General features: G+C 39.7%; 1 protein-coding gene across 3 annotated transcripts in view; it reads right to left on the reverse strand.

The window, feature by feature from the left end:
* The window catches only part of CSMD2 (CUB and Sushi multiple domains 2), a 1,065,508-nt gene that overhangs the window by 963,844 nt on the left and 89,600 nt on the right, over nt 1–12,064 (reverse strand). For all 3 annotated transcript variants that reach the window (XM_056795117.1, XM_056795119.1, XM_056795118.1), the window contains exon 2: nt 6,728–6,944. In XM_056795117.1, the coding sequence (XP_056651095.1) occupies nt 6,728–6,944 (217 nt within the window). The remainder of the gene's footprint in view (nt 1–6,727; nt 6,945–12,064) is intronic.

Below are 12,064 nucleotides of genomic sequence, written 5' to 3' on the forward strand. Positions count from 1 at the left end.
GCCTTGGTATGAGCCAAAATGGAGAGGCCTTATAGCAAGCCCTGTGATGCTACAAGTTTGGAGGTTATGCCTTAGTTCAGCCCACAAAAGACAAAATTCCTGGATTTAGGAAAAAGATCAGCCAGATAGTCAATAAACATTTATTTAACACCTCCTATGTGTCAGGCATTGTGGAAAGCTACAAAGAGATAAAAAGAAATGTCAAAAGAGAAGGCTTTTTAACACTCCATATTTCCTGGTAGTCAGTCTCTGACATTCTCAGGACATCTAGATTCTTATACATACTCACTTCTCTGGAAGGCTTTCCCTTCATTTATAAGATGGAAAGGATATCCTTAAACAATAGTTTGCATGACAAAGATCTCAGAGGGTTAGTAGACCAAATGCTCATGATGAATCAACAATATGATATTGGAAGCCAGGAATGCTAATGTGGTCCAGGTTATTCTTAATAGAAATGTAATGACCACGATGAAAGAGGTAAGTGAAATAAAATGAATGACGTCCCTTTGTCCTCTGTCCTCATAAGATTACATTTTAAGAATATTGAAAAGCTGAAATCCACAGCAATCTATGGATAAGAGTTGGGAACACTGGAGAGAACATTTATTTTTATTAGCTCATAGATCCAGTGGAGCAATTGAGTGGAAGGATATCCAGATGTGGGTGAATGGGTTGGTGAAAGGACTGGAAACCATGATACAACAAGGAGGATTTGAAAGAACTATGTCTGTTTTAACCTGGAAAAGAAAAGACTTAGTGGGTGGGGCAGAAGTGGAGATGCTATTGCTTTATGCAAGTATCTGAAGGACTGTCATGTGAAGGAGGGATTATACTTGTTCTACTTGGTTCCTGAAGGGAGAGTTAGAAGCCAGGGTAAAGGACTCTTCCCACTTCAATCTAAGGTCCATTTAACTGTCAAAGGAATTTTCATAAAGTACAGATATCACTATGTCACTCCTCTAATCAATAAATGCCAATAGTTCCCTATTGCATCTAGGATAAAATATAAACTCCTTATGTGTGCCATTTAAACTTCTACAGAATCTTGGTCCAACTTACCTTTCTAGGCTTCTTATATATTATACTCCATCATACACTCTATTTCCCAACCGGCTGGTGACTTGTTTCTCACCCATGTCCTTCCATCTCCCATCCCTGAGTTCCTTTCTATTTATGTAAACATAACCATTGCCAATTTAATGTAAGCTCCTCAGGATGAAGAGATGGAGGATTGTTTTACTTTTGTCTTTGTAGCTTCTTTAGCCTTTCTTTGCCTCCCCAGTGCTTATCCTAGTGCCTGGAACATAATAGGCTTTTAAGGAATGCTTCCTGAATTATGGATTATAATAAATGCTTAATAAATCCTTTAGTGATTGAAATTATAAAGAGCCAGAGTTTGCTTCTATGTAAGTAAAAAATGTCCTAACAATTAGAGTTACCCAAGAGTGAAATGGCTTCCTTGGCAGGTGGTGAGTTCCTCATCATTACTTGTATGGAGGAGCTCTCATGACTACTTGTTGGAAATTCATAGCAGATTCCAGCATAAGGCAACGGTTGAACTGGGTGATCTCCAAAGTTCTGTCCAATTCTGTGATTCTATGAATTTCAGCTATTCAGCTCTTTCACCCCTGAAGCACTAGCTCCACCTTTATACAATCCTTCTCCATTCCCTGCTCCCTAGCACCTCTGGCACTCACTGTTGTAGCCAGAGATAAAAGACAATTGCCCCAGTCTTGTTTTATATACAATCCCACCAGCCTTCTACCTTGCCCCCCTTTCCTTATCCTCTGAGAAGAGACAGCCTTCTATCTTCTAGGTTCAGAATAATTATTTCTATAGTCTCAGGATAACCTAATTACCCAGGGGTCCATGGAATAGACTGGGCAATGCAGCTGTTGGAATTCCCTCAGTTCTTCCCTGTACTTACACTTTAAATAAGGAACCAGTCTTGGAAGGACTCTGTCTTTATGGGACAAGTACTTCAATACCTTCCATTTCCAACAATGCCTCTGTTTAGGTGGTAAAGGAATCACTGAAGCTCCAAAAGAAAAGGAGACTCTCTGTCCCACAGGTACCCTAGATCTGACATCAAGTCAGGGGAGGAGGAGAGGAAGGAGGAGGAAGGAAGGACAGCATTTTATCCAAGGGAGTTGCATTGGCTTCTCTTTTCCCATTATTGGGGCTGATATGGGCCACCAAGAGTGCATCCATTTGGATGAATGACACATTGTCATCCATCTCCTGTTGTAGTAGTTAGATAATAAACCAAGTACATTTAGAAATCAGATCGAGGTGGGTAAAATCCCATAAAATTGATAGCCTAGAAATGGAGAAACTCCATTGGCAGGAGCTGCAAGATTTAATGATGGTGACTGAAGAGGTGAGGGAGTATTCTAGAAGAGAAACAAGAGAGATATGAAGTAAAGTCATAGAATATTGGCACTAGAAAGGTCCTCTCTGGCTATTGAGGGCAAGCCCTAGCTGAAAAGAGATCTCTTTGAAAGCATCCCTAGCAAAAGGATTATGTTGTTTGTTTGATTATGTCCATTGGCAGGGAACCTGTGTTCTCATTTTTTTAAATTTGCTTTTGAACTTCTCTCATCATTGGGAAAACTTCCTCTTTTGCCAAAATCTGCTTCTATACCACTTAAACACTCAGAATCTATAAAAGCTTACAATGTGATAAAATAAAAGCCCTGAGCTCAAGTTCTGACTCTGAAGCATACTATCTATGTGACCATGGGTAAGTCACTTCCTCTCTCATTTCCCCAGGCAGCTCTCTGAGGTTGTAAGGCACAGACAAGATGCTTAGCTGCTTCTGTAGAAGGACTTCCCACACTGGGAGCTTTCCCATGCTAATGAAATCATAGTTCTGGACCAAAAAATAAATCATTCTTCTACAGAAAAGCCCTTCTAATATTTGAAGAGAACTACTCGTCCTCATCTCGGTATTCTCTCCATACATACACAGACACATACATATAGCTTACAAATATTAGCCACGTCTTATATGTAATATATTACCCCTGTATAATAAATGCGTTACATTTGTGCAGCATGGCATTTATTACACATGGGTCCCATTATTAATCATGCTCACATTGTTAATGATATATTACATGTTAAATGTGTTTTGTGTGCATGTAATAGCCACTATACATGATGTATGTTATGAATGACATGTGTTACATAGTTTTAATATATCATGCAATCCATATGTATGTATGGATAGATAGATGCCAATATTGGTACTCACGCCTCATCATGATACCCCATATATTTTCTGTCTCTTGTCTATTTGTCTCTGCCTGTCTCGCTGCTTCTCTCAGTCTTCTGTCTGTCTGTCTATCTCCTTCTCCCTCTCCCTCTCTCCCTCCCTCCCTCTCTCTTCCTTCCCCCCCTCTCTCCCCCAGGCTGAAAATGCAGCAGTCTCTCATGTATCTGAGTTCACTGATGACTAGTACGAAAGCTGTGACCTACTCCAATTCCACTCTGGGCTAGTTTGCTCCTCTTTAAACAGCCTGGTGGCCTCCTGGCCCTAGAAGTCACCATATTGGGACTAGACTGAGTGCAGGCATCCAATGGGCTTTAACCACACTGTAGCTCAGAATTTCCAACTCAAGCAATTTGACAACTTTGGCCTCCCCAGGATCAGGGATTACAGGCATGGGTCGCCATATCCAGCACCGCTGCTTCTTTAGAGGAATGTCCTTGGATCTGACTCTAGAGGCTTTCTCTTATTATCTGCTATTTGATGGTTGGCTCTGGCTTTCTCTAGTGTTGGCCCATGCCCATTCATAGTGGCTGAAATCTTGGCTTCTCTCTGGGTCAATAGGGAGCACCAGGTTATAGGGAAAGCAGCAAAGGGATTAAGAAATAATGAGCAATGAGTTTGTAGGAGTAGGTTTGATAAAAATAAATATAGATAAAGATATAAAGTGCTTAACAAAGGTTCATCTGGCTTCAGGGTCAGTGGGCTTTGACTTTAAGAGCCTCCATTCAATGGTTGCTTGTCCCCATAGTGGTGCTCCAGCCAGGCAGCCTTTTCTTGGCAAAGGTTCTCCTTTGACAATGAATACCTGTGTCTACATTCCCAGTTCCTTGGCTGGCATTCCTCTTATCACTTCTCCCTTCTGTACCAACCATCTCACCTCTGCAGGGACTCTGGTGAGCAGCAATGTACTCTTTCAGGCTCCATACTCCCAATCACTGCTCCGAATTTCCAGTCAGATTTGAGAGGAAAACTGAAAAATGGACATGCCCAGGGGGTCCCACAGGACAATAACAGAACACTTGGATGTCAACAGAAGGCACTGAAATGCACTATACTAATGAGGGTCTGGTAAAAGACAAGTCTGCCTTGGGCACCATCCAAGGGTATCAAGTTATCAACATCCTCTCTCCCCCACCAACAAAAGAGCTACAGATAATCACCAGATTGACTCTGCATCCAGGTTACTAGTTAATAACAGCATTTCCTTTTCATAAATCTTTGGAGTATTCAAACAGGTTTTTTATACATATTATTTCATTTTATCTTCAAAACTGTTTGGGGTAGATGCTACTATTGTTCTCATTTTACAATTGAAGAAACTGAGTCTAAGAGGGGTTTAGTGAATTGCCCACAATTGTAAAGGAAGGAAAGAAGGAAGGAAGGAAGGAAGGAAGGAAGGAAGGAAGGAAGGAAGGAAGGAAGAAAGAAAGAAAGAAAGAAAGAAAGAAAGAAAGAAAGAAAGAAAGAAAGAAAGAAAGAAAGAAAGAAAGAAAGAAAGAAAGAAAGAAAGAAAGAAAGAAAGAAAGAAAGAAAGAAAGAAAGAAAGAAAGAAAGAAAGAAAGAAAGAAAGAAAGAAAGAAAGAAGAAAGAAGAAAAGAAAGAAAGAAAGAAAGAAAGAAAAGAAAGAAAGAAAGAAAGAAAGAAAGAAAGAAAGAAAGAAAGAAAGAAAGAAAGAAAGAAAGAAAGAAAGAAAGAAAGAAAGAAAGAAAGAAAGAAAGAAAGAAAGAAAGAAAGAAAGAAAGAAAGAAAGAAAGAAAGAAAGAAAGAAAGAAAGAAAGAAAGAAAGAAAGAGAAAGGGAGGGAGGGAGGGAGGAAGGAAGGAAGGAAGGGAGGAAGGGAGGGAGGAAGGAAGGAAGGAAGGAAGCAAGGAAGGAAGGAAGGAAGGAAGGAAGCAAGGAAGGAAGGAAGGAAGGAAGCAAGGAAGGAAGGAAGGAAGCAAGGAAGGAAGGAAGGAAGCAAGGAAGGAAGGAAGGAAGGGAAGGAGGGAGGGAGGGAGGGAGGCAGGAAGGGAGGGAGGGAGAGAGAGAAAGTCATGTAGTCTCTGAGCTATTGTAGGATCTGTTTGCTTCATTAGAAGCCTGAGTTTCAGAGAGTGAGTCTAGGTTAAAGGGATTTTGTAACAAGAATTGTTCCAGGTCAAAACTCTTGGTTCTAAAGGTTTTTCAATTTTACCCCAGAAAAGATGTCCTCCAAAGCAAGCACCTGGCCTGGAATGTTCATTCTCATTGTGCTTAGTATGCTTCTGAAGGAGAGAACCCATTCCATCCCTGCTCATTTCTCTTGAATCAGGCTGGCTTAGAACTTTGAAGTTAAAGGATCACCCTCATTTCAGGCCTCCCCTTCCACCCCTCTGGGTGATCTTCACTAGAAAATGGAGGGTACTGCATTTGAGAAGAAGAGATATTCATGTGTTTGTTTCCTCTGTTGATATCTTCTGATGCTCACATATTATTGGGGAGACAACATTTACATATAAAATAGACAAAAGTGCTTTGGAGAGGTGGAGGGCACTAGTAAAAAAAGGCTTTGGGCACAAGGTGACACTTAAGTTCAGTCTTGGGGAATCTAGGGATTCCAAAAGGCAGATGTGAGAAAGGAGAGAATAACAAGCATGGATTAAAGGCAATGCAAGGGTAAAAGGGGAAATGGAGCACCATATACTACAAATAGTTAGAGAGTCAATTTGTTTGATTCTCCAAGTGCATGAGGAGGATATTGGGGCATGTAGTGGGTGCTTAATAAATGTCTGCTGGTTGTTTGCTTCATTTGAAGCTACAGGTGACCCTGGGGCAATTAAAGATGATGCCTAGCAATACATAAATTCAGGCAAATTGTATGAATCTGAAAAAGACTTAAAGTACAGGACCAGAAACAGATTTGATGTTTGGTGTGTGAGGATGAGTCTAATTAAGGGCAAAAAGGCTCATCATCAGGTTGGCTGCAGGATGATATCCTGACAGCAACTGTCAAAGACAACTAAGTGAGGGGAAGCAATTTACATTGGTTGAAGGAGGACACCTACAAAATTATAGACCATTCAACATCGATAGGTGCATACATATCTTTGCATCTATCTATCTATCCACATCAGTCCAATAAGTAGATGAATATATCACAGTGTATTTATATTCATGCACAAACACTTCAAGCATTACATATACACACACATATAAATGATACACACACACACATACATACACTTCTACATCTCAATTAATCTTCCCAAGTGCCCAACTCATAAATCCCACCTGCCGAGTCCTTCTAAGCAAGAGGAAGTATTTAGGAACTCCATGAGACTAGAAGAATGGAAAGAAAGTGTCCTTTACAAGCCCCCCTCCAAACCCATTCTTTGTTTATTACATCATAAACCTTTCACCCAGGTGGTTCATCATTGCACAGAGCACAGACGGTACATCGGCAGCACCAATTTCTTTATGCAAAGGTCGGTACCTTGTTCGAAGATTCCCCTGCTCTGGTACTCCATCAAACACCGACAATACATCAAAGTCCTCTTCCAGTGCAAAGGAGTGGAACACGAGCTGTATCCTGTTCTGTTCCTCAGCTGTGATGATCCATGTGCAGTTGGCATAGTTGGGATAGCCATACGGGAATCCGGGGCTCTCGACTGTTCCATTGGGACCTTGCAAAGTGAATGTGCAGTTCTGGCCTGGGAAAAGAAAAAAAAAAGAAAATTGATTAGGCATATAGAAGTGACTTGGCAAAAGGGGTATGGTTTTGGATTTGGAATCAGGAAGACTTGTGTTCAAATCCCAGGTCTAGCATTGACCAGCCCTCTGATACTGGGAAAGTGAGAGCCTCTCTCAATTTCAGGTAACATGCTAGGATTTATCTCCAAAATTTTTCTGAAGATTTAAAACAGTGGGTCATCCTAGGGCATATATACTGGACACAGGTAGGCTCTGTTCTATTACCAATGAACGCATATCCTTCAGAAGCTCTGTAGAAGAGATCATTAAAGAGCTGAATGGTTTTTAAACAGGGAGATGGACTGGTCACATAGCCAAGGTAAGAGAAATCAAATATTCCAGATTGGTACTAATAGAAGATCAAGTGGTCTAGAGAAATGCCTCCTTCATCCCTTATCTCCATAGAGGAATTCTGAGGGCATGAGTGAAAGTCCTGTGGGATGTGAAAACATGGATTGGTTGACATTGCACTACTGGAAAGAATTCCTGCATCAGTGAGATCAAAGATCCTTTGAAATCTTGAATTATAACAAATTCCTGACACCACTTTGTTTTCTGGGGACAATCTCTCTCTTTTCCTGCAGTAGGCTGCAAAAAAGAAATCCCAGATGACTGGGCACCTGTGTTCATGGACGGTAGCTAATTGAGGTTTTCTTCTACAAACCAAACACTGCTGTGTATGTAAAGTGAATGTGGTCTACTTGGTGCTTAGAGAGGAGGCAAAGATGAATACGGTTTATAGTCTAGTGATGACAAGTAGAAAAAAGAATGTTATTTTAAAAAATATTAATTACATATGGTGTGAGGAAAGGTTCAACATGAAAAATGGTTAAGGTTTTGTTCATGGAAATGGCATTAAGGAAGATGAGCTAGCATCTCCCATCTACCAGGATATCACTGCATCCTAAGATCCATGGGGCCTTTCCATCTGCCTTGCAGATGAAACCTTCTGTATCATTTCCCCCATTAGAATGTGAGCTTCTTGAGATCAGGGATTAACTCACTTTTCTATTTGTATCTCTAGCACTTAGAACAATAGTTGCAACATGGTAAGTCCCTAATAAATGTTGTTAATTCATTCAAAAAAGAAGAGGGTGGCTAGGTGGCTCAGAGAATGGAAGTTCTGGGTTCAACTCTGGTCTCAGAAGCTTCCTAGCTGTGTAACTGTGTGATTCTGGGCAAGTCACTTAGCCTCCACTGCCTAATCCTTACCACTCTTCTACATAGGAACCAATATACAGTATTGATTCCAAGACAGAAAGTAATAGTTTAAAATAAATTCATAAAAGAGAAGTCGATACAAAACACAGGGAGATCTAAGGAGGGTGAGATGACTTCTGGCTTAGAATATCAGATAAAACAGTGATCACCCCCAGTTGTTGAGTCAATCCTTTATTAAGGAGATAGTATTTGCCTCAAATGTTGGAGGATGGGTGGGATTTCAGCAGGGGAGATATTGCTGGCAGATGAGATACAGAAACAGGAAAGAGTTGAGTATATTTGGGGAACACACAAGTAGCTCAACTTGGTGGAAGCATATGATAAATATGGAGGCAGAATATGAGATGCTTTTGCTTTGAGCCAGATAATGAAGGATAAGGAGATTGAACTTTATTTTATTTTATTTTTGAAATTTTTATTTAATTAATTTAGAATATTTTTCCATGGTTATGTGATTTAGATTCTTTCCCTCCCTGCCCCCATCCTGTAGCCAACATGAAATTCCACTGGGTTTTACATGTATCATTGATCAAGACCCATTTACATATTATTAATATTTGCACTGGGGTGATCATTTAGACTCTCTATCCCCAATCATATCATCATCGAACTATGTGATCAAGCAGTTGTTTTTCTTCTATGTGTCTACTCCCATATATCTTCCTCTGAATGTGGATAGTGTTCTTTCTTATGGATCCCTCAGAATTGTCCTGGGTCATTGCATTGCTGCTAGTAGAGAAGTCCATTACATTCAATTGTGCCACAGTGTATCCATCTCTGTGAATAATTGAACTTTTATTTTATAGACCAAATGGGGAAGCAGTTTGTGAAAGTTTGTGAGCAGCTATGCATTGAGAAGACTCATTCCCATCAATGTGTAGTCTAGGTTGGAGGCATGGAGAAAAGTTTAAAAACTACTATAACAATCCAGGTGAGAGGTAACAAGTATGTATAGTAGGGTGATGAGAGTAGAAAGAGAAAGAAGGAATGAATATGAGAGCTATTGGAGAGAAATGATTGCCAGTGATAGTTGATTGGCCATGTGGGGCTGAGAGGGGCTGAGAGAGACGAGAAGTCAAAAGTAGTTCTAAAGCTGGGAGCCTAGTTGACTATTACTTATCTCTCCACAATATCTCTCGCCTCTATCTATTCTTTCTGTCTCTACTCTCATCACCCTTACCAGAGACAGACAGGTCAGGAAGAAGAGTTTCAGCCTAAATGGGTTCAGTTTTGAATCCAAGGACTTTGAGGTGAGGGTATTCAAGAAGAGATATTCTGTAGCCAGTAAGAGATGCAAACCCGAAGTTCCAAAGAGAAGCCTCATCTGGACATCTTCATTTGGAAGTCTACTTAGATGAAATAATTGAAACTATAGAAAAGAATAAGACATCAAGAGAGAAGGAATAGAGAGATGAAGGCAGAAGCCTAAGGGCAAAACTGTGGCAAATTCCTATATAAAGGGAATATAATTGGTTGGAATATAATAAGTTGGAGAAAGAAAATGAATAGGGAGAGAGACATAGGAGGAAAACCAGAGGAGAGCAATCAATAAATCAAAGCTCTTACCTTCTGTCTTAGAATCAATACTGCTTATTGGTTCCAAGGCAGAATGATAAGGATTAGGCAATGGTGGTCAAGTGATTTTTCCAGGGTCACACATGTAGGAAGAGTCTGAGATCAGATTTGAACCCAGGACCTCCCATCTCCAGGTGTGGCTTTCTATCCACTGAGCCATTTATTAAGGCTCTAGGATGTACAAGAATGAACACTAAGTTATGGGGAAAAGAGAACCAGTCCCTGCCTTCAAGGAGCTTAAATTCTAATAGGTGACACAATAAGTGCATATGTAAACATAGAAAGACTACATAGGAAATAAAAGCAAAATAGTTTTTGGAAGAAGACATAAACAACTCAAAAATCTCAAATCAAAGAACGGAATATCAAGAAGTGCTGAATGCTTTGGAGAAGTCAAGAAAAAATACTAAAAAAGGTCAGTGGATTTTACAGGAAAGAAGACATTGGTGACCTTAAACAGTAAGGTTTCAATACAGTCAGTGAGCAAAGAAATTAAATTACCAGGGGCTGAAGGGGGTGAGGAAATAGAGGCTTTCCTCTTTTATAAAATGTTCTTTATAACCTTACCTTCCACTTAAAATCAATACTAAGAATTGGTTCTAGTGACTTGCTCAGGGTCACACAGTTAGGAAGTATCTGAGGTCAGATTTGAAGCTAGGACCTCCAGACCTGACTCTCAATCCACTGAGCACCTAGCTACCCCGAGGCTATACTCCTAGAATTCTAGCCAGGAAGGGGAAAAGAGAGATATAGGAGAGTAGGAACAGCTGTATTAGTCACCTAGGTAAATTATCTCATGTTCAGACATGTTGGGGAAGTAAACAATTGAAAAAGATGGTATTTAGGAATTGAATTTGTATATCTGAACTACAACACAAAATAGAAAATTGATGGACTCTTGGCAGGAGTAGAAAAATACCTAATATGTGTATATGTGTTTTTACTGCATATAAATATATGTGTGTGATCACTATATGTAAAGATGTGATGTGTAAAGAAACTTTTGTTAAATATATGTTGTTTACTGTATGTAAGTATAGATAGATGGATGGATAGATAGACAGACAGATGGATAGATAGATAGATAGATAGATAGATAGATAGATAGATAGATAGATAGATAGATGGATGGATATATACTGATACATTCACACATATGTGTGTATATACACACACACATATACTTGGAATCTTGCAAATCTGATCAAGAAAGCCTTCAACTGAAAATGGCGGAGAGAGAAAAATCATTCTACATATATCTGCCAAGCCAGAAACCACAGAAAATAGCATATGTAACACAGGAAGAAGAATATCTGTGTAAAGGGCCAGTAATTCAAAGGAGATAACATCCAAGAAGTAAGACAGCAATAAACTCACAGCCTCAGATGGCTATGCACAATTGCATGAAGCATTGGTAATAAACAGAACCGAGCTAGAGATCTTAATGCAAGGAGGCAAATTTGACTTCAGAGCTACCACTGAGACTTTATAGAATGGGACTTGTGACTAGAATATGGCTGTGGAATCTTATGCTTTATTCACAAGGAACAAAATAGATAAAAGGAGTAATGGAGTAGCATTACATATTAAGGAGATATATGCATGTGAGGACATGAAGCCACTGGAAGTGTTTGGTTAAGGATCAACATCAAGAGATACAGAAGCAAGTGTTTTCATGGTAGTATATTAGGGACCACTTGGACAGAAGGAGGAAACAGAGGAGTTCAAGAAAAATTTCAACAACTGTCAGGAAGGCATGATATAGGAGTGATGGGGGATTCAATTATCTGTACATTGCATTGAGTTCCTTATGCTAAAGAGCAGAGAAACTAATAAATTTCTGCAATGTCTTGACATGATCATTTCATTATTGGAAAAGTAGAGGAAGCAGAAAGAGAAACTGCTATTCTGGGACTGATTTTGACCCAAAAAAAAGGAATCTGTTGCCAAAAGAAATACTGGGATCCTTGGGAGGATGTGGCAAATCCTTCTTAAAATTCATAACAGAAGAAAAATGAAAAGTTGGTCCAAGTCTGATCTATATCCTAAACTGTATTTCTTTTTGTTTTTTTAACTCTTACTTTTTGTATTAGAATCAATAGAAGTATTGGTTCCAAGGCAGAAGAGCAGTAAGGGCTGGGCAACTGGGGTTAAGTGACTTGTCCAGAGTCACAAAGCTAGAAGATGTCTGAGGCCAGACTTGAACCCAGGACCTTGTCTCCATATCTGGCTCTCTACTAAGCCATCTAGAGCCCTCCCTAGAGTATATTTCAAAGAGTTTATC

Source organism: Monodelphis domestica, chromosome 4 (assembly GCF_027887165.1).
Source record: "Monodelphis domestica isolate mMonDom1 chromosome 4, mMonDom1.pri, whole genome shotgun sequence".
Taxonomy (NCBI): Eukaryota; Metazoa; Chordata; class Mammalia; order Didelphimorphia; family Didelphidae; genus Monodelphis; species Monodelphis domestica.